We start from the raw sequence: 27,869 nt of genomic DNA, 5'->3' as shown, positions 1-27,869 counted from the left end.
ACAAACTCTGGCCCTCATTCAGAGCCGTACGCTCTGAGCAGAGCGCACGCTCTGAATGAGGGCCGCCCTCCATGAAAATGGAGCGTCCTCCTGGACGCTCGTATAGCTGTGGGTGACCACCCACAGGCTATACGAGCGTGCAGTTTGATGGCCGCGATGGTCTTGACCATCGCGACCATCGAAACTGCGAGCCGGAGCCTGCGGTTGAGGTTTTCAACCGCAAGCTCCGGAGTGATTTTGGCTCTATCAGAGCCAAAATCACTCCCACTGACATCACTAGTGATGTCAGTGGGCCGGCTTCTGACGGGAGGCGTTCCCGTGGGAACGCCCCCGTCAGGGAGGCACGCCCCTGGCACGCCCACCAAAGGGGGCGTGCTGTCAATCAACATCGACAGCACGCCCCCTTTGATCAGACACAACGAGCGAAGGACTTTCCTTCGCTCGTCGCGTCTGGCGCATGCGCACAACGGAGCTCCCTCCGTCGTGCGCATGCTCAGTGCAGAACATCGACCCACTTGCGAGCGGACAGCCGCTTGCGAGTGGGTCTGAATCAGGCCCTCTGTTAGAAAATCAGATGCTCTTTTTGTATTGTATGGTTTTCACAAACAAGCATGGCCAGCTAACAAGTAGACACTGACTCGATGGTTATGTATGACTATCTCTCAGATGTACACATAGGCTGATCTTCCAGTCCCAAGCACGGTGACAGCACATTCTACTTGGTCTGTAGGGCCATCCTGGGCATTTAGTCTGCTGAGCAATTGTGCAAGGCAGCCATGTGGTCTTCTATCAACACTTTTCTTAGGTTTTATGCCTTTGATACTTTTGCCTCAGGATGCTTCCTTTGGGTGACGAGTTCTCCTTTCTGCTCAGGAGCGTCCCCCACCCTAGGGGAACTGCTTTAGGACATCCCCATGGTATCCCTGTGGATTCCTATGGACCCTGAAGAAGAAAATTAGAGTTATGGTACACTTACTTAGATAACTCCTTTTTATTCGAGGTCCACAGGGCACCCACCCTGACGCACCTGGCTTCATTGGGTGATTTTTCTTTCAGTCACAGATTCCCTCATTTTGTGTAGGAGTGTTTCTGGTGTACGATTATTCTTCCTTCTCCTGCCTTGAGGCTTGTTATCTAAACTGAAGTCCTATGGCTAGGGGCGGGGTATAGATGGAGGAGGACCCGGGGCATCCTGGGAACTGAAGCTTTAACTGTTTGGTGGAGCCTGGTCTTCCAACCATAATATCCCCCCATGGTATCCCTGTGGATCCTATGGACCTCGCAGAAAAGGAGTTATCTAGGTAAGTCTACCATAACTCTAATTTCTACTTCAGGGTCCATAGGGTATCCACAGGATACCTTGGGGTATAGGTGTGACGTCAGTCGCAGGGCACCAAAGAGTTAAGCTTTCAGCCTCCCAGGATGCACTAGGTCCCCCTCCTATACCCCGCCCCCGAGCCAAGGCACCTCAGTTTAGTTTGGTGCCCGGCCGGAGTCGGGTGCACCTGTTGGAGTGGGGGCTAGAAGAGCCCCTGAAGCTTATTCTTCATGCAGCTGTGGCTGCACAACTGGATGAACAGCATGGACAGTCAGTCCTGACGTCCATGCTGTCTTCCCTACACCCCGCCGGTACCAGAACGCCGGTACTGATCCGGGGATGCTGGTGGGCGTCTGGGGTCACAGCTAGCGGTGACCCCAGATGCTCCGGACCATGGCCGGATTCAAGGGGGACAGAGGTAAGCAGCGGGGTCCCGCGGTGGGTCCCCGCTGATCACATGGTCCTAAGTCCCCAGGCAGGGGGCTCCCTGGGGACTGGCTGCAGCGTGGAGCCAGGCGACCAACCTGCGCTTCCACTACCCCCTGGGACAGCGGACCGCAGCAGAGCGGTAGCGCTGCGGCGTCCCAGGGGTTAAATGCATGCCAGGGGAGCGCGCCTTCCCTGTCTCACAGCCGGCGCCTCCCCCGCTGCACACAGCCCTCTCTGCATGCTGCCGACTGGTCCTGTGGCAGCGCTCCTCCCCCAGGCCAGCCTCCTCTCTGCTCCTCGGCGGCCATCTTCTCCAGAACGCATGGTGAACGCTGCTGGAAGCGCTGGAAGGAAGCATCGTGGTCTGGGTCCCCCCGCATACCTCTCCTCCGCTGTGGTCAGGTCTGTGTATGCAGCGCTGTGTCCTACCAGGCCCTGTGTCTGTGTAGTTGAGTGATCAGCGCTGTTAGTGCAGGAATTGTTATTTTTCTGCATTGTATGTGACTGTGCTAGCGCTGCTGCCTGTAATCTTTTCTCTCTAAACTGTCAGCTTTATTACTGTCCCTGTTCTTTCTGCTAAAGCCCTTGCGGTGCGGTGCTGCAGGGTGGTCTCTCGCCTATTTAATACTTAATTGGTGAGAGAGGTCACATACGTGGTGCCATCATGTCTGAAAGTGATTTTCCCCTCCGGCTACAGTGTACCACGTGCAAAGTACCGTTAGCGGAGGGGGAGGGTAGCGCGGAGGGCCTTTGCCGGCAGTGTTTGTCCATGGCGCGGCCTATTACGGTTACAGCACCGGTACAGGAGCCGCCCTGGGCTTGTTTCGCTCAGGCGTTAACAGCTTTAGTGGGCCAGTTAGCTCCGCAGCCCGCGTTTACTCCGATGGGTTTGTCCCAGCAGTCTGTGGTGTCGTCACCCATGCAGGGGTTCCCACGACAATTGGTGGTACCCCACAGTCTCCCTATTTCCCCGCTCCCGGGTTCTCAGGAGCCAGCGTGGGTTAACTCCCTGACGAGTTCTGTACAGCACTTGTCGGATGTGTTGCAAGGGGAGTCTGTGATGCGGTCTCATAAAAGGCCGGTGGCGTCTCTGTCCGCTCCTTATGAGGATGACGAAGGGACGTCTGATGATGGGGAGATTCTAGATCCTTACGATCAGGAACCTCTCCATACTAAGGACGCTGATGCTAAGTCCAAAGTATATATTCCTGGACTTATTCGGGCGGTCCGCACAGCCTTGGTGATTGAGGACGAAGTTCCCCCAGCGGCTAAATCTAAGTATGCCTTTTTCAAAGATGTGAAGGGCGATGCCACAGTCTTTCCTCTTTCGGGTCAGTTGGTGGACCATTTAGAGGAGGCGTGGAAACAACCTGGCAAAAGATACCAGCCGCAGAGACGCCTGGCGGTGGCTTATCCGTTCGCGGATAATTATTTTGCGAAGTGGGAATCCCCTCCACAGGTGGATTCTCACGTGACCCGTCTTGTCCGTAGTGCCACATTGCCGATGCCATCCATGTCCTCCCTTAAGGATGCTACGGACCGCAAGGTAGAAATCTGCCTGAAGTCCGCTTATTCCCTTGCAGGGGGGGCAGCACGGCCGGCTATGGCCATTTGCTGGGTTGCCAGAGCGATGGAGCGCTGGGCGGATTCATTAGAGGCTTCTTTTGAATCCGACTGTCCGGCCGATCAGGCGGAGTTGATTGGCAATCTCCGTGATTCGGCCACCTACATCAACGAGGCGGCTCTAGACATTAGTACTCTGGTGTCTAGAATTTCTTCAGCAGCGGTAGCTGCTCGTCGCACCTTGTGGCTGCGATCCTGGAAGGCGGACGCAGATTCCAAGAAAGGTCTGGAAGCGTTGCCGTTTACCGGAGAAGTTCTCTTCGGTCCGGATCTGGATAAGATTGTGGCCACGCTGGCGGCAGCCAAATCTGCCTGTCTCCCGTCGGCCGCTGCTCCTTCTGGTTCGGGACCATCGTCCTTTCGGTCATCTAGGGCCCAGGGCAGGCCCAAACCACAGTCGTTTCCTCGACAGGCTGGCCCTAAGAAATCGGTCAAGCCCCGGAAGCAGGCATGGAGTACCAGACGTCCGGCCCCCAAGCCAGATGGCAAGCCTGCGGCCTGACGGTCCGGGCCTCCCTTTGGGGGATCCCAGGGTGGGAGGCCGCCTGCTACAGTTCGCCCAGTGTTGGTCGACTACTACGACAGACACTTGGGTTCTGGAGGTGGTTTCCCACGGATACGCCCTCTCCTTCCGGCACAGACCCCCGGCTCGCTTCTTCACCACGGGTCTCCCATCAGACCGGAACAAGGCTACGGAGCTGCGGAAGGTATTGCACACTATGCTCCAGGCTGGAGTTATAGTGGCGGTTCCATTCTCCCAGAGGGGCCAGGGTTTCTATTCAAATCTATTTTTGGTACAGAAACCCAATGGGTCATATCGTCCGATTCTCAACCTCAAAGCACTCAACAAGTCTTTGCGGGTCCCGAAGTTTCGGATGGAGACCCTACGGTCCATCATTCTGGCGCTGGAACCTGGGGACTACTTGGTGTCATTGGACATACAGGACGCTTACCTGCATGTCCCTATTCTTTGGCGCCATCAACAGTTCCTCAGGTTTGCAATCAGCAGCGACCACTTCCAGTTTCGGGCGTTACCTTTTGGCCTGGCAACAGCACCACGTGTTTTCACCAAGGTGATGGCGGTCATGGCGGCTTCTCTGCGGCTGCAGGGAGTCCGCATGTTGCCGTATTTGGACGACCTGTTATTGGTGGCAGGATCTCCAGAGCTCCTGTTACGCCACTTGGACCTGACCATTGCACTGCTGCAACGGCACGGCTGGCTAATCAACTGGCAGAAGTCCACTCTAATCCCGTCTCGGAGGATTCTGCATCTTGGAGCCTTATTGGACTCGGGACAGCAAAGGATCTTCGTGACGGAGGACAAGATCTCTGCTTTACAGTCAAGGGTGCGCAGTTGTCTGCACAGCCGCCGGGTGTCCTTACACTCGGCGATGAGGTTACTGGGCTCCATGGTGTCGGTGTTCGACATGGTGGAATACGCCCAGTTTCACTCCAGACCTCTGCAGCACCTGATCCTGTCCAAGTGGAACGGGCTGACTCAGTCTCTGAAGTCCCAGACGATTGTGCTCACCCAGGAGGTTCGCCTGTCCCTTACGTGGTGGTTACAGACGACCCACCTCAACAAGGGACGTCCGTTCTGGGTTCCAAATTGGGTCCTGTTGACAACGGACGCCAGTCTTCGGGGCTGGGGAGCAGTTTCGGGTCCACACTTGTTCCAGGGCAGGTGGACGCCGACAGAAGCGGAGCTTCCAATAAATATCTTGGAACTCCGTGCGGTCTTCAATGCTCTCCAGCAGGCACAGCGGTTTCTCCAGGGTCGCCCGGTGCAGGTCCAGTCGGACAACGCTACCACCGTGGCCTACATAAACAGGCAAGGAGGAACTCGCAGTCGGGCGGCTCTCGTAGAGGTCTCTCGGATCCTGGTTTGGGCGGAGCGCAATCTTCCGGCCATATCAGCGGTTTTCATCCCGGGAGTGCTCAATTGGGAGGCGGACTTTCTAAGTCGCCAGGACGTTCATCCGGGGGAATGGTCCCTGCACCCGGACGTTTTTCAACTACTGGTGGACAGGTGGGGTCTTCCAGAAATCGACCTCATGGCGTCCCGGCACAACAACAAGTTGCCGGTGTACGGGTCTCGCACAAGAGACGAAGGGGCGTCTCTGGTGGATGCTCTGTCCGTCCGGTGGACGTTCCGGTTCGCATACCTGTTCCCTCCGGTCTCCCTTCTTCCACGGGTAATCCGGAAATTCAAACAGGAAGGAGGGACGCTCCTGTTGATAGCTCCCGCGTGGCCCAGACGGCACTGGTTCTCAGACCTTCAGGGTCTGTCCGTGGACATTCCTCTGCGGTTGCCGCTACGACCGGACCTTCTGTCTCAGGGTCCTTGCCTTCACCCGGACCTAACTCGGCTGTCTTTGACGGCGTGGCTGTTGAGACGGCCATGCTGAGGTCCCGGGGGTTTTCCAGCTCTGTGGTGCGTACCATGTTACGAGCTCGGAAACCGTCTTCCGCGAGGATATACCATCGCGTGTGGCATACGTTCTTCCAGTGGTGTCGACCGAGAGGTTATGCACCGCGGGAGTTTCGTCTGTCTCGGATTCTCGCCTTCCTGCAAGCGGGACTAGATCATGGGCTTCGCCTTGCTTCTTTGAAGGTACAGGTTTCGGCCCTATCTCTCTGGTTTCACCGTAGGATTGCTACAATCCCGGATGTGCGCACCTTTATGCAGGGTGTTCTCCGCATTCAGCCGCCCTTTGTTCCACCTGTGGCGCCTTGGGATTTGGCTGTGGTCCTGAGGGCTCTCCAAGGACCGCCGTTTGAACCACTGGGCTCAGTGGATCTTAAATGGCTAACAGCTAAGACTGTTTTCCTTCTGGCCATTGCTTCGGCCAGACGTGTTTCTGAGTTAGGGGCTCTTTCTTGTAGACCCCCTTTCTTGGTTTTTTATGGGAACAGGGCAGTGCTCCGCACTCGGCCCGAGTTTCTTCCCAAAGTTGTTTCCCAGTTTCATATTAACGAGGAAATAGTTGTTCCGGCCTTTAACTCACCGGGTCTTTCCGTGGGTGAGGCCTCTTTGGATGTTGTGCGGGCCTTAAGGACTTATGTTGACCGCACTTCTTCGTTTAGGAAGTCGGACGCTTTGTTTGTCCTCTTTGGCTTCCGTAAAAAGGGTTGGCCTGCTTCAAAGCAAACTTTGGCAGCCTGGATCCGTATGGCTATTTCTGAAGCTTATCTTCATGAAGGCCTACCGGTCCCTCCTTCTCTGAAGGCTCATTCCACTAGGTCTGTGGGTCCTTCGTGGGCAGCTCGACGTGGTGCCTCGGCAGTTCAGATCTGCAAGGCTGCTACGTGGTCTTCTGTCCATACCTTCGTGAGGTATTACAGGTTTGACACCTTCGCCTCTCAGGATGCTTCCTTCGGGCGGCGGATTCTCCTTTCTGCACAGGAGCGTCCCCACCCTTAAAGGATACTGCTTTGGGACATCCCCAAGGTATCCTGTGGATACCCTATGGACCCTGAAGTAGAAAATATGAGATATGGTAAGAACTTACCCTTGTTATCTCTATTTCTACGAAGTCCATAGGGTTCCACAGGACTCCCGCCCTGTCGCACCTGTGCTGCAGATGGGCTTTGCTCTGGTCACCGGTTTTCCGTCTCCCTCTGGTGAGAATGTGATTCTTGTATGTGTCCAGATCTTTGTTCTCTCTCTTCCTTCTCCTCCTCCGGCCTATGGCTTGGTAACTAACTGAGGTGCCTTGGCTCGGGGGCGGGGTATAGGAGGGGGACCTAGTGCATCCTGGGAGGCTGAAAGCTTAACTCTTTGGTGCCCTGCGACTGACGTCACACCTATACCCCAAGGTATCCTGTGGAACCCTATGGACTTCGTAGAAATAGAGATAACAAGGGTAAGTTCTTACCATATCTCATATTTTTTTTATTTGCCATGAGGTACAGATGTATCCTTAGAGCGTTTTGTTTTTATCAGTTGGTCGATCCATGCCTCTTCTTTTTGTTTTACATTTACATTCAGGCTATAATTTTATATCTGAATTCTCTATGGTTCCTATTATTTGAGTGGGCAATTTTAAAACGGTCCTGGATGATGAGTTGGATAGATGGCGGGAAGGCCTGCGCCATGTTTGTGGGGGGTCCCCCTTTTTCCCATCTTATTTCTGAGATGGGATTAGTGCAGTGGTTCCCAAACTGTGTGCCGTGGCACCCTGGGGTGCCTCAGGACACTTGCAGGGGTGCCTCAGGTTGGTGGTCAATGTAATGTTATTATGCGGACAATGAGAAGGACAACCCTGTCCACCACCACATAACTGACCCTAAGGATGACAGGATAACAGATAAGCAAAGTTTACATCACTTTACTATTTTACTACATTTTCTTCTGAATTTCTCAATAGCAAACTATTGGCTTAGGGGTGCCGTAAATACAAAGCTGATACTCTAGGGTGCCGTGATTCAAAAAAGTTTGGGAACAACTGGATTAGTGGATGGTTGGTGATTCAAATATCCTCAGGTGTGGTGTTACTCTTGCTTCTACTCCTCTCATCATATGTTTTCCTGCATAGATATGGGTTTATTATGCAATTCTTTACTCCCTGCTGTCTAGTCAGTGGCTTATTTATCTTCTGGTGTTTCGAACCAGAAGATAAATATGGAGGTTGAGGTTAGGTTTAGGCACCACTAAGTTAGGGTTAGGGGGGGAGAGTTAGGGTACTTAATCAGTCCCAGTCGGGGTCTTCAGCGTTCGGCCTTGCAGCGTCGGGTTTTAGTCAGATGGCTTCCCTGCTGTCGGCATTTCATACCCAACCCCTCAGACATGCATTGTGTGCACAGCAGGATGGAGCACTCCTGCTTTTATGCAATCACCTGCGCCCACTATGTTGCATACTTTCTTAAAAAAAACGTAGTTCATGTACGTATTACTCCTTAATCTCAGCCTTGGGTGTAGATTGCCTGCCGGTATTCAAATCTAAATGGGAGGAGAACGTGGGTCCTCTTACAGATGAGGAGTGGGCCATTGTTCTTGGTTCACCTCGTGTTGGTATGGCATATGCCATATTTAAGCAGATAAAATTATATATACTCCATACAGTGTATTGGACTCCAGTACATCTTAGCAAGATTGGGGGTTCTGCTTCTAATTCCTGTCTTAAATGTGAAAAGACGGCTGCTGATTCCTGGTATCTGCTTTTGGTCCTGTCCTCTATTACTGAGTTTTGGTCTCAAGTCTTGGAATGTGTGGCTTTCTCTGGGATTAGAATACACCTCACTGATCTGCCTGTTTGGACATGGATTCAGTGATGTTCTCAACCGGTTTTTAAAAACCTATATTATTATAGTGTTTATTGCCAGGAAGTGGATGGCTTTTCAGACCCCTACTCTTTATTCATGGATTGGTCTAATTAGTTCCATTGTTTCTCATGAGAGATTTATGTACATGAAACGGGAGTATCCGATGAAGTTTGTCTGTTTCCGTCACCTTATTACAATTTATTTCTGGATTTTAAGACGTATTCTCAATCGTTCATTATTGTTTTTTTTTACTTATTGATATTTTTTTTTTTTTCAGGTATTAGTCCTGTTGCTTAAACAAAGAATTTTAATTCTAAGCACAGGTTATGAATTCAGTACATATACATCTATCACCTAGTACATTCAATGAAAAAGGGCAAGTACTCTGTAGAGAGGCACTCACTGTATGCAGATATTGGATTAAAATATAACATTTATTACAGGATTATGCCAAAAAACACCAGATATCGACTGACACACAAAATAAATGAAATTTAAATAAAAATATCAGGATATAGTCCTGATAGGATACATTTCTTAGAATTTAAAAAAAGGGATCATACCGTGTATAACGTGCTATTCAGGCATTATTGTGTATTAATAACAAAACTGTAGAGAGGCACTCACTGTATGCAGATATTGGATTAAAATATAACATTTATTACAGGATTATGCCAAAAAACACCAGATATCGACTGACACACAAAATAAATGAAATTGAAATAAAAATATCAGGATATAGTCCTGATAGGATACATTTCTTAGAATTTAAAAAAAGGGATCATACCGTGTATAACGTGCTATTCAGGCATTATTGTGTATTAATAACAAAACTGTAGAGAGGCACTCACTGTATGCAGATATTGGATTAAAATATAACATTTATTACAGGATTATGCCAAAAAACACCAGATATCGACTGACACACAAAATAAATGAAATTTAAATAAAAATATCAGGATATAGTCCTGATAGGATACATTTCTTAGAATTTAAAAAAAGGGATCATACCGTGTATAACGTGCTATCCAGGCATTATTGTGTATTAATAACAAAACTGTAGAGAGGCACTCACTGTATGCAGATATTGGATTAAAATATAACATTTATTACAGGATTATGCCAAAAAACACCAGATATCGACTGACACACAAAATAAATGAAATTTAAATAAAAATATCAGGATATAGTCCTGATAGGATACATTTCTTAGAATTTAAAAAAAGGGATCATACCGTGTATAACGTGCTATTCAGGCATTATTGTGTATTAATAACAAAACTGTAGAGAGGCACTCACTGTATGCAGATATTGGATTAAAATATAACATTTATTACAGGATTATGCCAAAAAACACCAGATATCGACTGACACACAAAATAAATGAAATTTAAATAAAAATATCAGGATATAGTCCTGATAGGATACATTTCTTAGAATTTAAAAATAGGGATCATACCGTGTATAACGTGCTATTCAGGCATTATTGTGTATTAATAACAAAACCCTTAAATAGGTGCAGCAGTTGTGAAATATAGTACAAAAATAGAGCGGTATGGGAGTAAAGGTTAAAATGCGGCACACTTGCAGGAATTATAATAAATATATTTCATATAAGCATAACAAAAAATCCTCTGTAATTTGTGAGCTCTACTAAGAAAAAGGATCATCATACCATCAGTCATAGAGTGACAGACAAAATTACTTAGCTTTGGAGAAATACAGAGTAAGGTAATCTTAATGTCCAACATAGAAAAAACAATAATAAAGATTGTTGTATAATCTATAAGGATAAATATTTGTAATCAATTGTCCAGGTGATATATATGGCACATACTTAGAGCCGTATTCAATTTGAGCCAAGCCGCGATACTTTTTCGCGGCCCGGGCTTTTCGCCTGTTTTGCAGGCGGAAAAGTATCGCGCGCATGCCCGCTTATCCCCGTTTTCAATTTGAAAGTATGCGAAAACTGGACCCGGCGAAACTTAAACAGGCGAAAAGTTCTGTCAGAAATGAGGAAATCAGCCTGACACCCCCCAAAAGATGCTCTGACATGGGGGTTCCCTATGGTTCCCCCCCGATTTGGCTTGCTGAAGGTATTTGGTGTTTTCAAATGGGCTCAATAGCTGCTAAATAGCGTTTTTCTATACGTGGTGCAGAATAGTATTCTGGAGTATTTTTTCAAGAAAATAACTTATCCCAGCAAATTTGGGGTACTTGAAAATGGGAGCCAGCATATTTAAAAGTTGCTAAAGTGAAGTTGGAAAAATCGTGAAAAATCCACCTTCTGCAAGCACCTGCAATCAAAAAAACACTTGGGGCATACTTGTGGACCCCCCCAGAGTCAAGTTCGCTAGTTTTTAACTTTGTACCCCAACTCCCCCCCCCCCCCCCTTTTTCTGTAATTTTTTGGGGTGTCCTTCACATTTTTTTTACAATTTATTTGACACAGTTTACCTTTGGGAGACTGTCTGAAGGCTGCACGGGGATTCTCGCAACATTGCACCCCAAAACCCCAATTCTGCACTTTTTCCACCTGCTATTCATAGGCGAAACTTTTCCGCCTATTACATTGCATTGACTTTCCGCCTAGGCGAAAAGTCTTTCAAATTGAATACGGGGTAAAAGCAAAACAGGCGAAAATGACATCATTGGCGAAAAAGTATCGCGGATCCAGACTTTTCGCCTCAAATTGAATACATGCCTTAGACCAGCGATTCCCAACCTCAGTCCTCAAGGCACACTAACAGTCCTGGTTTTAGTGATATCCATGATTGTGCACAGATGGTTAAATCAATATAACTGAGGTACTAATTAAGTCACTTGTGCTCAAGTATGGCTATCCCTAAAACCTGGACTGTTAGTGTGCCTTGAGGACCGTGGTTGGGAACCCCTGCCTTAGACGGTAAATCCAATCCAACGGATTTCACAGCCACTTCCTTGCGACTGTGCAATATGTCCATATCTGAAACAGGCCCTAGGTTCAAGACTGAGGATTTAAATGATCAACTTCCAGGCATATGTACCCAGGGATCTGTAGCACTTGAGAAGGATATTCAAATGAGTCCTATCATTTTGGAACATAAAACAAGGATACACCAGTGATCTGTAGTTTGCTAAGGTCATAACATTTTCCTTATACTTCCTTATTGAGTAAAACACTTACAGGAAGGAACGACCACTCGACTGTTAAATCAGGAATCTAAAATAAGGGAAAATTGTACCAAGATTTCTGACGATAAAACCGAGACACACGGTAGCCCAACAATTTTTAGCAAGTGGCCATCTCCTTTAAATGTTTTTAATGTGCTTCATAGAATCTCAACATCAATATAGAGTACATTACCATGTAACTGTGGCACAGATAATAAGGTTTTTCAGCTGCTGTCTTCTCTCTTCCAAGAAAAGATTTAAAACCTATATTTTATTGGTAACTCGACTGCAACCAAACTGACATTGATTATAATATTAATAATTGTACTCCAACAAACTGTGATCTTGTAATTTATGTATTTTGTTCTGAGCATAATATGTTGCTTATTTGTTTTTGGATATTATTGTTTTTTTATTTATTGTGTTTTAAATGGAGTGGAGTGGAGAATCAACATGTTGGCCACAAGAGGGCACTCTTGTATAGGATTTGTTGGAAGACTCATGAGCAAAGTGTTCTATTAGGTATCTACATGACTTCAATACAACTACAACATTTTCTTTTTAATACTCTTGCAGTAAGCAATTGTTGAGAGCTGCCATTAACTATTCATAAAATAATACAGTCAAAATAGGTGTATTCCAAGAGCTTATGCCATACTGACCAGCAATGAATCCTGCTACGTTGTGTACATTTATACCAGTGATGTGCGGTGAGGTAAATAGCTGGGGAGGCACTGGCTAGTATCAGAGCCAGATTTACACACACATATATGAACCTGAGGGTTCATGTGGACATTATACAAAGGTGCAGCATTATATAGTGCTGGAAATTTGCTGTGTTTTGATCAGGGATGTGCAGGAAAGGTAGACAGGGGAGGCAGTGCCTCACCTGCCATACACTTTTTACTCCACTATAAAAATCATTAGACTAATACAAAGATATTTATACTATTTTCTTTACATTTTTCTTATAATTTTTATAGTAAAAACTGTGGAGTATACTGAAGTATGACAGGGAAGGCTCTGCCTCACCTGACTGCACATCACTGATTAATACCCTTGTGCCCACATAATCTATAAAGCTCTGGTCACATTAGGAAACTGCACATTACACAAGCGTGTCCCATGTATCAAGAATTTAGGGCCAAAAGCTATGTATTACTGTTCAGCTATCCTATTAGGCAATATAGGGATAGCAATGTAACTTTGTTACAGTTTTTAGAGGTCATTCTTAATCTTCATTTTTATTTGTATGCACACAGGCAAACGTCTTAGGTGCAGGTTGCCATGTTGGCTAGAATTGTGGCTATATATTTATTTAGTAGCTTTAAATGTCCTTTTTCATAAATGCAGTTTTACAGTTCTTAACAAATGAAGGCTAAATCTGGGGAAGTTTACACTTATATGTCTGTCCATCTTTCAAGTGTTGCCCTCATCAGCTCATTATATCCTTTTATTTCCCTATACAAAAATATATATAAACATGTTTGTCGGCACCTACATCCTTACGTATTAATCACAGAGACAATGTTATGAGTGTATCTGGGTGGGCCTCCCTTTTTTTGTATTTGCAAAAATGAGCAGTGGAGTTGAAGACTGGATGAAATTAGATGAACTACCAAGTAACTTTAAGGAGTAGCAAATGCAGTGAGCATCATCTAGCAGAAAGGAATATTTAAGGTTTGCAAAATATAGCATTTTTAAGATTATTCAGCGGCTCATTATTATTTGTAAATAAAGAATATCAATCCTCCCATGATTTCTGCAGTTAATCTAGTACATATATTATTTTATATAATTATCAATATATTCTATTATTAATTTTGCTTTTAACTGATTGTTAATTTTACCCATTTTTTAAGTGAACCCCAATCCAACCCAGCTCACTTGGAAAATTTTAAGAAAGTCAGCTGACTGCATTCACTATAGATACCAAAAAACAATCATTGTGTTCACACTTTATATCAACCTTATTCACAATACCTGTCTTGTTTCCTGCCATGTATAGTCTGATAGCAAATCTATATACACTGAAGTGCCAAAAGTAATGGTAGAGATGCCCATTATTGTGTAGGATTCCCTCTAGCCTGGCGAAGTGCACCAAATCAACGTGGCATCGATGGAAGACCTCTTGAGAGATGTTGACCCATGCCACCTGGATAGCTTCCTATAGTTCCCTGATATTTCTAGGTGCAGGATCTTGGGTCTGGGTGAACGTGGTGGCTACATCATTTGTCAGAACTTTCCAAAATGCTCCTCGAACCAATTCTGGACAACTTGGGAGCGATGACACAGTGCAATATCCTGCTGGAATATTCCATCATTGTGGGTTTACATGAAGTGCTATAAATGGTCATTAAGCAATGCAACGTACTGGTTACTAGTCAATAACATGTTCAGGTGTACCAGCATGTACCATACCACCAGAACATACCCCACACCATTATGAAACCACTACCAGCCTGCACTGTGCCTTGCTGACAACTGGGGTCCATGGCCTCATGGGGTCTGCGCCACACACAAACCCTACCATCAACCCGAAAAAACTGGAGCCATGGATCATCATACCACACCACATGTATCCAGTCCTCCAGTGTCCAATTAGCGACGTCACAAGCCCAGGTGAGGTGCTATGTTGAGTGTCGTAGTGTTAACAGGCACTCTGGTGTGTCTTCTGCGCCCATATCCCATGGAAGCTAAAGAACGCTCTACTGACCTGCTGGATATGCGTCTGGTACCTCCTGTATTGAATGTGGATGTGATTTGAGCCAGTGTTTGTCTGACTATGGATACTTCTGGCCAGACACCGCTGATCACAATCATTAAGCACCCGTGGTCTGCCACTGCACTGTCCACGATGAGTGGTAATGCCTTCCATGAGGTATTCCTGGTACACATGTGATATTGTAGATCAGTGGTCTCCAACCTGTTGCTCGCGAGACACCAGTAGCTCTTGGTCTTAATTTTGGTAGCTCACCTAGCTGCAGTACTGGCGAGTAAACTTGGAGGAAATGGTGTCGATGCCGTGGGTGGAACTACAGGGAAGCATGTCAAGTGATTGCTATAGAGGCTGCAGCAATCACCAGACATGCTTCCCTGTGGTTCCACCCACGGCGTCTACGCTACGGCAGAACAAGTGACTCCTGCCCAGCCATGCCAGAAAATCACACAGCAGCCCTGCCTATACAATATCTTTTGCTCCTCTACTGTACGTACCTTGGAGCCAGTATTTAACAGTGAAATGTGCCAGTGCTTAAATTTTATTTACAAACTACAACAATATCACTAATAATTAAATGCATTGATGTTTTCTATTAAACATTTTTTTTTTAATTTTCATTAAATGACCTTCAATTGTTCGGTTATTAGCCAGATATGTTTTCTCCAATTTTAGTAACTCTTCAGGAAGTTTAAGTTTACTAAAGTAGCTCTACACCTCAATTAAGGTTGGAGACCACTGCCTTTGATCGAGGTATGTAGAATGTCCGCACAACTTCGGAACTTCGCCCCATTCGAATGCCGATAATTCACATAGCCTTCCCATAAACAGCCTAGCCGATGTTCAAACTGACTCACAGTAAGTCACATTACAACTGATGCAGGTCTGGGCATTTCCTGTCACAGTACGGTGATCCCACCTACCATTACCTCTGCATACTGCAATCAGTTGACTTTTGGAACTTCAGTGTATTTAGTCAATGCTACCCACCGTATATGGGCCAATACTATTTGCAAAAGAAACTAGCGTAATTCTGCAAATGTTTATTTTTCTTTGAAATGTTTGATAAATGTAGATATTTATTTCCTTCATTCTCAGATGAATGAAATGGAGCGATTGATAGTTTTTGTCAGTAATATTTTTATTCCATGTAGCCAATGGAAAATTATTTTTGCTGCCTATTACAGCATTGTGTGTTTTGTACTATGGGTTTCATTTGCAAATAATTGTATTTTGGACTTTTTGTGTTCTGAGATTTCTGAAGGTATGGTGGTAGCATACAGTATCAATTTGCATAGAGGATTACCTCACTCACAGCTAAAACAATTTACTGTGGTTGGACACATGGGATATTACTAATGGAAAAAGAAACAGTGCACCAAGAATCTATTATGGTTCGAGCCAGAGGTTCTTTCTCTTGCTTAGGGCTGGCCTTATTCTAACTTCCATGCAGTCCCCTCTCCTGTAAGTTCCTCATGCAGATGAATGGGGTGGGACACTTTGTCTCTTGAGTAAGATATAGGATTGTTACCATTATATGCATTGTGGTACCGGAACATCAGAGTAGCCCAGGTGAATAAGCGTTCCTTCTTTTATATATCTCCCATTAATTCCACCTGACTCTAAATTTATGTTAGGTGGTGTTTAAATTGTTGCCTGCTCATGTGCCTTGTACATTGTGTGTCAGAGCACACTTTCCCACAGCTATTTATTTTTTTAGATATAATACCAAGGGCAGGTGTGTGCATTTTCATGCCAAAGCTTTTTAAGTAGTGTTACTGTGTTAAGATGCAGCAATTGTACCTAGTGATGGTACTTGAAAAATACCACTGGTGTTAGGGTTAGACACTCCCCAGGGAGGTTAGGGTTAGGCACCAATAAGGGAAGGTTAGGGGGGAGAGGTGTAGAGATAGAGGACCTCATTCAGAGTCGGTCGCAAGCGCCGATGCGCTCATAACCGACTCGATGGTTAGTCCTGCGCACGCGCAGCGGCCGCACTGCATTTGCGCAATCCCCGAACCGACAGAGAAACTCTCTCGCTCCGGAGTGTGTTACCAAAGGGGTGGCTGTCGATGTTGATCGACAGCTCGCCCCTTTTGGTAGGCGGGCCGGGGGGGGTGGTTTTGGTAACGAATGCCTACCGTTTTGTGGTCGGCCACACTGACATCATCAGTGATGTCAGTGGGGAGCTTCCTGCTCCATCAGAGCAGAAAGCTCCCTGGGGCTTGCGGTTGCCGAGACACAACCTTAGGGTCTCGTCGTAAGCCCCGATGGGATGTGATCACCATCGCGACCATCAACCTGGTCGGTCGTTAAGCTATGGGTGGTAACCCACAGCTTAACTAACGACCAGGAAGCCGCACTTCAAAAATGAAGCAGCCGCCCTCATTCAGAGAGAGCAATCGCTTCTTGCGACCGCCTCTGAATGAGGGCCAGAATGCTTACAGCCGCCGTCGGGATTCTGACTGTTCGGGCTGCCACTGTCGGGATTTGAACCGGCAGGTAGTGAGGGGCGGTATTTCATACACATCCCCTCTATCACAGCTGAACATTTACCATTACCACCGTTACCTTACACAATTGTTATATCATAGGCAGGGAACCGGCAGTACGTAGGTGACTTTGGAGTGTTTTCTCCTACAGGTGGTCTTTTGGTACCATGTGCACACTTTGGGGCTTATGTGTGCGGCACTGAGATTGATTACAACACAGTCCATGGTCGAGGTGAGTGACGGCTGTCTACTTATAGCTACACCTAGCAAACTCTTGACTGTTTCTAAACTAATTGTGCTATTGATAAGTCTTTTAGCTGCATGTAAATACTAGGATGTAATCTAATGGCCATACAGAGTTGTGTTACGTGTGACAGATCTATGCTGCTTTCTGTTATATGTGGCTGAATTACATTGTTGGACACATGATTTTCTAAGAGGCCCACAGTTAAATCACTTTTTCATTGTTTGTGTAATGCATGATAAGAAAAGAAAAACTTCTGTTCAATTTTCAGTCTTAAAGTGTTTGTCATGAAACACACTCAATAATTATTACCAGAACTATGCAACTGTTCGCTGGAACCATTTATTACATTAAAGCTTTTAAGAACTGGGTTGAATGATTCATGCTAAACTGGTATTAACAAACACAGCTAATTTTGTACAACTGATTCTAGAAAACAGGTTGTTTCAAGTTCTTCCTGCAGCTGTTGGTTTGTTCCTTTCAGTTTTGATTTCCTCAATCTCCAGCAATATCCTTTTTCCAGATTTATGAAATGTCCTTTGTCCACCAGGTAAAGCAACCAGGATGAACCAGAAGTGGAGAGGGCCTGATGAGAATATTCGGGCCAATCTGCGTCAGTACGGATTGGAAACGCACTACCTCGACGTCCTGGTGTCTGATGCATCCAAACCCATCTGGAGAAAAGGGCCACTATTTGATGCAATCATAACAGACCGTAAGCTGATTAGATGGCATTTTGTAGATAATGGAGGACAGATGAAGAGAGGTGTAAAAGATTCAATGTAGTCTGAAAATGGTGCATTTGTAATATATATATATAATATATATATATATATATATATATATATTTATGTGTGTGTGTGTTTTACATTGTTCAGTAGATAATGAAAGTCTGCAGCATTAAATTAGAATTAAGGGTGTTTTATAACCTGACAACAACAGGTGTAGGACGTCACATCTCTGGCCTTCAGTTATGCACTAGAACCTGTAATGGATAATGTTAATGGAACAAAACTAACTTTTCCCAGTACTGTTAGCCAAGTATTGGTGTTAAGAACAGTCACCATAAAATATTGTATTGTGTGCTTGAATAGCAAGTAATATTTTTTATTAGAAATATAAAGGTGTCACACAGTTAAGCATATAACCATATGTTCCTGTAAAACAATCTAGACGTCATTCTATCCAAAGCTACACAAATGAGTTGTATGCACACCTGCTATGAGCCAAGCTATATCTGTGGTGGATGACGAGTTTATCTGATGAAGTCACAAGTATTAAATGCTGTTGGTGGGAGACATAATAGGCATAAGTCTGTATAACAGCTGGGGCTGCACCAATTGAAAAGCCTGTGTCTGGTGGGGGCTGCTATCTGGCCGAGTCATGACCTTGTCTTCTTAAGCCGACAGAAAATCATAAACAAGAATTGTCTTCCAATCAGGAAAGAGAAGAGAAATGGGAGTTGTAGGATGTGACAGGAATCAAGATTGCGCTGAGTTTTCTAAGTAAACCATTCACATGCTATTGGTAGAATGACCAGAATTCTTTTTCATTATGTAGCCCCTTATGGTATTCGCGAGTCAACTAGAAAAACCGGCACACAGAAAGAAATCATGAAGACGGACCAGTTGTAAGTTACTTCATTAACTTGTACCCATGTGCAAGCTTTCACTAGCCGTATTTGTATGGTGGACAAGGGTGTTAGTCTCGCTGGTAAAATGATCACAGTTTGTGCGGTAACAATTACTTAACATATACCTGGATGGGTTACTTCAATTAATTATTAAAAGTGCAGCTATTCATGGCAGACTAATTAACCATTTGACTTAATTTAAGATTAACCTTCCATGAAAAGCTGCAGCCATGTGCAATCAACACAAAATGATTTAGCCTAAAACAACTCTTTTATAACTGTTACTGCACGATGCCAAGTTTCAGCTTCAAATGACCTCCATTTTTACTGTAGTGAAACAAGAAAATATTATATTTAACTAAAGTTGTCCAGCATGTGATCTGTTTTTTTTCGCTTTGCACGATGTAAATGTGTTTAAAGAGCACCAGTCACACAGAGGAAGCAGCTATTTTGTGTGCTGAACCAATATATAATTTTACTACAGTAGGAGCCAAGTGCCTTTTCCATATCGATCATAAAGTGCAGTGATTATGTTTGTGCCTGGAAATAGCTGCCTCCTTGTGTATAGATGTTCTTGGTAAATAATTATTTAGGTGCACAGTATGTATACCCTTTTGGGGCAGGTCAGAAGGCAGAGTGACTAGTTTGCAGGTAACAAATGCTCTCTGTACAAAGTGGGGGATTCATACAAAGATTCATAACCAATGAGCAGACATATCCTATGAGACAAAACAGGCGCATATTGGCTCACCGTCTTTGTTTTAGAGAACTTTTGTGTTTTTATACTTGAGTACAGTTGGTGAAGGAAGTAAGAAAACATTGTACAATGTATTTTGCCTCTGTGCTTCACATAGGAACATGTACGTTTTTCATCTAGTTGTTTCTTTTGACCACAGTACACTAGTATTGATTAAGTTGTCCTGTTTAAAAATTGGCTAAAAAGTAACATTAAAAGTAACATTTCCAGCGCGAATACTATATGAACATTACAGTTACCACACCTTTTCAAACCAATCATTTATTTAGATCAGGGGTTCTCAAACTCGGTCCTCAGGACCCCACACAGGTCACATTTTCCATGTCTCCTAGCAGGTGCACAGGTGTAATCATTACTCACTGACACATTTTAAAAGACTCATAGGTGGAGCTTATTATTTCACTTGTGATTCTGTGAGACCTGGAAAACATGCACTGTTTGGGGTCCTGAGGACCAAGTTTGAGAACCTGTGATTTAGATTAAAAAACATATCTAGTTTCTTATTTTGGTCATCTTTCATTAAAATGTGCTTTGTGGATTTGATTTAGGATAAGAAAGTACACAACTTAATGACTTTGTTTTTTTTCTTTTCTTTCAGTCCAGAGAGTCACGTTCCTGTCCAGCTAACATATCATTTAAGTGATATCTTCTTAGATCTTTTGAATTTTGCGGCAGAGTTTCTGGTTGTAGGAGGCAGGCTAGTCTACTGGTTACCCGTTTACAGGCCAGAGTACGTATACATTTACGACGATAATCCCACACATTTAAATCATGTGTCCAATGACTTAAAGTATTATATAGGTGTGTTATACTAGTGTTTGTTATTGTAACATTATTCAGGCCACTGATGCTTGTTCGGAATGTAAATGCACAAGGATTTACACATGAAAACAGCAGAAGCATTTGTGAGCTTTAGGTGCATTAATATCTTCAGCAGAACTTCATTCAGCTATGCACATCATTCAATTAAATTGTTGTGCATTTGTCAGAGCCACCACTGGCTTCTAGAATACCTTTGTTTTAACAGATCCCCTGGTCTTGGCAGGAGTCAAAATGTTAACTACTGATGTGTCCACATACATACATCTTACCCTCGTGCGCTACAAATCTAGTTATACATAACACGTGAGTCCCGTGCGATTAGGTAGCGCCGAGTGTCTCTTCGTCTGAATTTTTACCGTCAAATGTGTCTTACTCACAAAGTGATGTGAATAGGACACACAAGCTTATGCTGAATAAAATGATATGCCTATATTCTGTGTGCAACTGCGAGTGTATCTGCATGCAAAATGCTACGTTACAGTGTCACTGCCACTCACATGTAGCATTTCACATGCTTTTTCCACCAGGGTGTCATCATGTAGCTTACCCCACCTTTCTGCCAGCTGAAGAACAACCATTGGGTAAAAGGTCCATTCCCCGGGATGAAAGTCTGCTTCTCAGTTTATTCTTGGAATGAAAACTACCATAGCAGTGTGTAACATTCCACTCAGTCCAATGAGAAATCCTGCAAGCTTCTCTGATCGTTAGAGGAATGTTAGTGCCTTTCTGATGAGTGAGGTATGCCACAACAGTTGCATTGTCTAAAAAAAACAAAGCCATCACTTCTAGTACATTGATTGGCCGTTAAGTCTATTTAAATGTCTATAGACGTGCAAATACACATCCTTAATATACATAGACACCATGACGTAATCTTTCTCAATACTATGAATGACAGATCTCAGTAACTCCATCTTGAATCTGTCCACCTTGAGCTGAGTGTTCAAAGATTCCAAGTTCAGAATGGGACAGAAATATCTGTGTGCCTTCTGTGCAAGGGAGACATTGTATTAAAACCCCAACCTCTGCTGTCTCATATTAAACTGGTGCAACAAATACTGAGGAGAGTAAGATTGGATAGCTTCCCGCAGAGCTAGTTGCTTTGTTGTTTCTCTGGGAAAACCTGTAGTGTGATGGTAGCCTAGGAAATCTAAAATATATCCACGCCTCACAGTGCCTCTGTCTCAATCAACATAGTGGATTTAAATCAATGATCCCAGCAGCGAAAAACAGATATTCCTCAACCACAGAAGGGCCTGAATGGAATTATTGCCCATCATGCTGACTATTCGGTTTCTTAGACGCTGGACTATCATAGTTTGTTTACCGCACTGTTGACATCCTCAAAGGACTGTCTGCTTGCACTAGATTTGGAAGCCCTAGATTGAAGGACATTAACTGGTAAGAGGGAACTTTCACTCCCTGACACCTCAGAAATAATTTTATGTAGCTGTGGGTTCAATAAGGCCTCACCTGTCTTCTTGGCCTCTGTACCCACATCACAGGATGTGAGCCACAGGGAACAGCTAACAGCGAATGCCGCAACACCAATAGTCCAAAATGCCCCAAGCATGCTCTACTAAAGTGAGTAACTCTACTGTGGGATGATTAGCATGTCAACCATCCACTTGTCTGCTGCCTTAATGACCTATGCTGAAGCCATGCTAGGCTTCATGGAAGCTCAGCAGGGACAAAAATATATTTAAGAAAGCTCTCAACCCAATCATCTGCTCAGTCCTTTAGAGATACAGCACCGGGGAAAGGAATAGTTATGTAATTGGATAACTTCTAAATGGAGGCATTCTCAAGCAGAGGAGATTTCTATCTAGCTATATTCTCACTGAGGAGAGGATAATTAGCCAGAATTCTGCGGTGGACCTGGAACCTACGGTCTGTCTGAACCCAAGTCTATGCAACCAGATCTACTAGATCCAGAGAGGAGTGAAAAGGAAACAAGACTTTTCACTCTACACTTAAAAAGGGAGGTGTTGTTTGCCTCCAGAAACTCTGATTGTGTGATGTCCAGGTTTCTTCTATAAGCGCGGTAATCCTTTTCTTTCTCTATATTTCACTGGTTTGCAACCATTAATACTGCAGCTGAAATAATTACCGGCAGGTTTCTCCTATAAGCACGGTAATCCTTTTCTTTCTCTGTGTGATGTCCACTAACTTGCCTTGGGAAGAGACAGCATTGGACACCTCATCCCAGGGGGAAAGGCTGTTTTTCCTAAACTAAAGCGTCAATAGCCCACTGTACAGAGGACGCAAAGTTGTTAACCCAGTTGGCACCATGTGTGTGGTTGCCATGGATTCCACAGGTTCCTGGCCAACCAAAATGCTCACTTGGAATAATTTGGAATAATTTGGAATAAAAGTACCTCAACTAAACCCACGAGAGCAAGAAAATAGTTGAACAAGCTTATTTAGGAAGAGCCATTGACTTGGTTCAAGCAGAAAATGATGGCAACAATAATGTTTGACTGAGTTTGCTTCTGCATTTACATAGGGAAGATTTTAGATAAACCTTTATTGTGATCAGAACTGGTGAAACACGACAAAGAATTAACCATAGAGATTTAAGAGAGTTGTCACGGTGTGATTATTTTGTAAATCTGACTTGGGACCTCTGGCCGACATGCTTGTGAAACAAGATGGTTTGATCCAGCTCTGGCTCATGCGCAAACAGGAGGCTAGACACTATTGCAAGTGTAGGAACCACAGACTTTAAACCGGAACTGGGGTGATTACCCAGGTAACTGGGCACTCCCTCGTCTAGTGACAACTGAGGCCTACCAGACCAGGAACATGCTCCAACCACAAGGGTGACCCCGGAACTCAGAATAGCATAGTACTGGTAGATCTGAACATAGACCAGGAATTTGAGTCTTATGTATCCAGGATACAACTTGAGAAAGCTGTAACCCTGGCATAACTCTGATGCAAGACCTGGAACTGGAACCAGTGCAGAACTCAAACTGAATGTTAGTAATACAGTATCTGAAAACCTCAGTGCACAGACTGTATACCTCACACTGAATCACAGCCCTGGAACAAGCACCCTTCTCTAAACCATCCCAATACAACAGCACGCAGCGCAAGGAAACCAATACCACTGGCATGGTAGTATACTATATATCTGGATAACTACTAAGTACAGAGCAGAACAGAACAACAAGCAATGTCCCAGCGGTATGATGGTATAGACTGAGGATGTATACAGTTCACAGGTAAATAGCAGAGTATACCTGCAGGCTGGAGTGCGATGGTAAGGATGACTTGTATGCTGTATGAGAACAGCAGGCCTGGCAGGTAACGGAGCACTGTGGTGGATGTTTCCAAGATGGTGAGTAGCCTGGACGCTGTAATGCTGGAGGAACTACAAACACAGCGGCAGGTGAATAATGGATCTGTGCACAGCGTTGAGGCTGCAGCGCTGACAGGATAGGAATACAGCGGTAGATGGAACGCGGCATATCAGTGTGAATGCTGTGATGCTGGTCTGTAGCAGTGTGAAGAAGCTGACAGGTGAGCAATATTCAGCGAAGGATGGTAACTTGCTGGGATCGATGAGGCAATGTGGAGGCAACGGAGTACACAATACAGGATACAGAGAACTCCTGAAGCCTTGAACTGTCCAGGTATGAACTCATTGTTCAGGCAGTGGTTTGAACACTGCAGCTATTTTAAATAGGGAGTGGTCTCTAGCCATTGGACCAGCAGATCAGCTGAGTGAACAGGTGTAATCATAGGGAGACGTCCCTGTGTTGTTTTGAAACAGCCATGGATGAAAGTCTGCACCTGTCAGCAATGCTAAGACCCAGATTCGTGACACTAGTGATAGCTTGAAACAAAGTGCTGCATATTGTCCTTCCATAAAGAGTGTTGGAGTAAAGCAACTGTATAGTCATTCTAGTATACTGAGCCTGCAGCTGTTGCTGTACTCCAACACCACTTCTCATCAGCTGATGTTTAGTCCACTCAGTCTTCCTAGGATGTAGGTACATTTATGTTATTGCACTTTATTTGTAAAAGAGATGGGCAGGTTTACCTTGTTTTCCCTTGTTTGACTGCTTTACTCTGTCCTCTGTTTTTGATTGTGTGCTCTCATCCATGGTGTCCAAGCCTAAAATGAACTCAATCATATATTCAAAAGTTGTGGTTAGTTTAGTTTTTTCCTCAGTATTTAAAACTGTCATCTAGAATGCATCCCACATGCCCTTTGTGTTACTCTCATATCTTAAGTGAATACATTGGTTAACTTATGTTTTTCCTTGCCTGTCTATCTTTCTTATTCCATACTTGGTTAATAATCTCTCGTACTTGTATGTCTGTAGTAATAACCTCCAACAGGTCATGTCTGGATAGTAGTGTCTCAACCTTAAATTTACAGAGATAATTGCCATTAACATGCAGGTAAAGATTGTGGGATAAACTGTAGTGTGACCAGAACAGGTGAACTAGAGAATTAACCAGAGAGATGGTGCACTTCCAAAATAGAGAGGCTACACAGTGATAGCTTAGAACACAGCACCTCCTATGGTCTCCCGAGTATATTGAGCCGGCAGCTGTTGCTGTTCTCTAACATAATGAAGTTAATAGCATAAAAATGGTTGTGAAAATCGGGTGGACCCATCCGAGAGATTTGATATGTCTGCATTTTCTTGAACAATACAAGTTAATAATAGTACGTAGTAAATCAAGGTTTAAGATACAATGTATACATACGCACCCCTCCAGATGCACCTAATGGTATGTAGACTATCTGAGAGAGGGGATTAAATAGCCTATATTTCTACTTCAGGGTCCATAGGGGGTCCACAGGGTTGACCTTGGGGTATAGCTGGATCTGGATCCATGGGCACCACGCAGTTAAAGCTTTAGCTGCTCCCAGGATGCACTTGGGTCCGTCCTCCTCTATACCCCGCCCCCGGCCACAGCACCTCAGTTTGAGTTGGTGCCCGGCCGGAGTCGGGTCACCTGCGCAGGGGGGCTGCAGGAGCAGCCCCCAAAAGCTTTCTATTTTTATTAAAAAAAAAAAAAAAAAGAGCCTGTTAGATTTTTATTTTAAAACAGAGGCTCTAGTGTGACAGCGACGGGCTGTCTATGCAGACGCCAACGCTGCCGCTCTCCTTCCCCGCTGGCGCCGCGACGCCAGTACTGCACTGGGGATCGCGGCGGGAGGCCAGAGTCCGTACTAGCCGGACTCTGGGTCCCTCCCTGGACTGCTGCCGGAGTCGCCGGGGACAAGGTAAGCCGCGAGTCGCCGATTAGCGGCGGCTCGCGGGTTTTGCCTGCAAATGCAGTCCTTTGCCCCCGGTCCTAGGGGACAGACCGGGGGCCGCTAGCGGTGGCGGCGGGCTCCCCCTCTGAGGAGGAATAACCCGTGGGACCACTAGACCACCAGGGATATATGGCAAGCGGGATGCCGGCAAGCCCTGGGGTTAATATGCTAGCCAGGGGAGGAAGCCTTCCCTGTTTAGCGGCTCCTCCCCTCAGCTCAGCGCGCCTTTCAGCACGGAGTCTGGCGTCGCTGAGCTGCAGATTACTCGGGCCACTCCTCCTCTGAGGTCTCCAGCGGCCATTTTCTCACAGTGGCAGCGCAGATCTTCAGGGAGCACGCGGACCGGTCCCCCTGTGTACCTCTCCCCTGATTAAGGACAGCGTACACAGCACTATAGCCCTCCCAGACACTGAATCTGGGAGGTTGATTGTAGTGTAAAGGTGCAGTGAGTATATCTGTCTGTGCTTATTTTCCGCTTACTGTCAGCTTATACCTATCCCTTTACTTCTCCTACAAGCCCTACAGGTGTGTGGGGGAGGGGCGTTTCTACTGACCTCACTTATATAGATCACGTATTTCTGAGGTCCGTCACATACAGTTGTGTGCTACACAGTGCCGTATTGTGGGCTGTTGTTTAGCACACCGGTGAGTGCGTTTTCTTCTGCCCTGTTGCCAGATATATTTTTTGACTATATAATATATTCTGTCATGTCAGACGAGGAGGTTGAGCGCTCAGTGGCTCCGGTGTTGGCCTCCTGCGGACGCTGTTCTGCAGGAGTAGATAGGGAGGATTTGTCACAGGATGGCCTGTGTAGTCGATGCCAGGTGGCTCCTGGCCCATCCAGACCTTCTCTGGCGCAGGAACCACCGTGGGCGATGTTTTCTCAAGTGCTGGTGTCTATTGCGGACCGTCTGTCGGTCCCGACTGCTCTCCAGCCGACCATCCCCCATTCCCCGGGTGTCCCGCAGTTATTGCGGAGTCCTCCTGGGTCTCAGTCGGTGGGTCCCTATGCGGGGTTGCCTATGTATATACAGGCTTCCCCTGTGCCGCAGCAGCCTGTGGTACCTTTTCAGGCCCCTATGGTGACTCCTCCACCCTGGGTGGATGTGCTCTCCAACTCCGTGCAAAATTTGGCGGCCGCTTCCTCGGCTTTTCAGTCAATGTTGCAGACTGACATGCCTTCTAGGATTTCAAAACGCCCACTCATGACACGGGCTGCTCAGGTATCGGACTCAGAGGGTTCCTCAGATGATGGGGAGGACCCTGATGACACTGACTCGGACGCCTCGGTCCAGGAAATGGATACCAAGTCGTCCATTAATGGGCGAGCACTAGTTAGGGCGGTGCGAGCTATTCTTCTTATAGAGGATGAGGCACCGGTTCCTAAGTCGAAGTTTCCTAGTTTCAAAAAAACTAAGGTGGCTTCTGCTGTGTTTCCCCTGTCGGATCAGTTGACGGATCATATGGCGGTAGCTTGGCAGACGCCCAGTAAGAGATTCCTTCCTCAGAAGCGGTTGGCTTCTAATTACCCCTTCCCTGAGGCACATTGTAAAAAATGGGAAACTCCACCGGCGGTGGATTCCCATGTCACCCGTTTAACTCGGGGCGCCACCTTACCATTACCGTCGATATCCTCGCTGAAGGATCCCACGGACAGGAAAGTTGAGACTTGCTTAAAGTCTATTTACTCCCTCTCCGGGGCGGTGGCCCGACCGTCCATGGCCATCTCCTGGGTGGCCAAGGCCATTGAGGGGTGGGCCAATGCATTGGAAGATACCTTCCCGGACGACGCTCCGGATGTCCAGCGGGCGTTGTTGGGACAAATGAGGGACGCTGCTTCTTACATTGGAGAAGCTTCTTTAGATGCTAGTCTGCTGACCTCGCGGGTATCGGCTGCAGCGGTGTCTGCCCGCCGATCCTTATGGTTGCGGTCCTGGAGAGCGGACTCTGATTCAAAGAAAGGTCTGGAGGCCTTACCTTTCAATGGGGAATTACTATTTGGTCCGGACTTGGACAAAATAGTGGACACCCTGGCTAAATCCAAGTCGGCCTTCCTCCCTTCGGCGGCACTGCCTGCTAAGGTTCGGAGTTCGGCTTTTCGTTCCTTTCGGGTTCAGGGTAAGGCGAAAGGT

The 27,869-nt window shown here is 45.7% G+C and overlaps 1 protein-coding gene across 2 annotated transcripts in view; it reads left to right on the top strand.

Moving 5' to 3' along the window:
* TRMT11 (tRNA methyltransferase 11) overlaps positions 1 to 27,869 on the top strand; it is a 103,640-nt gene that overhangs the window by 51,087 nt on the left and 24,684 nt on the right. For both annotated transcript variants that reach the window (XM_088443100.1, XM_088443101.1), the window contains exons 8-11: positions 17,151 to 17,231; positions 17,794 to 17,958; positions 18,804 to 18,873; positions 20,232 to 20,363. In XM_088443100.1, the coding sequence (XP_088299226.1) occupies positions 17,151 to 17,231; positions 17,794 to 17,958; positions 18,804 to 18,873; positions 20,232 to 20,363 (448 nt within the window). The remainder of the gene's footprint in view (positions 1 to 17,150; positions 17,232 to 17,793; positions 17,959 to 18,803; positions 18,874 to 20,231; positions 20,364 to 27,869) is intronic.

The sequence above is a fragment of the Taudactylus pleione genome, unplaced genomic scaffold, assembly GCF_031769625.1.
Source record: "Taudactylus pleione unplaced genomic scaffold, aTauple2 ptg000326l, whole genome shotgun sequence".
Taxonomy (NCBI): Eukaryota; Metazoa; Chordata; class Amphibia; order Anura; family Myobatrachidae; genus Taudactylus; species Taudactylus pleione.
The sequence above is the reverse complement of the archived record's forward strand: the minus strand, read 5'-3'. Positions and strand labels throughout refer to the sequence as shown.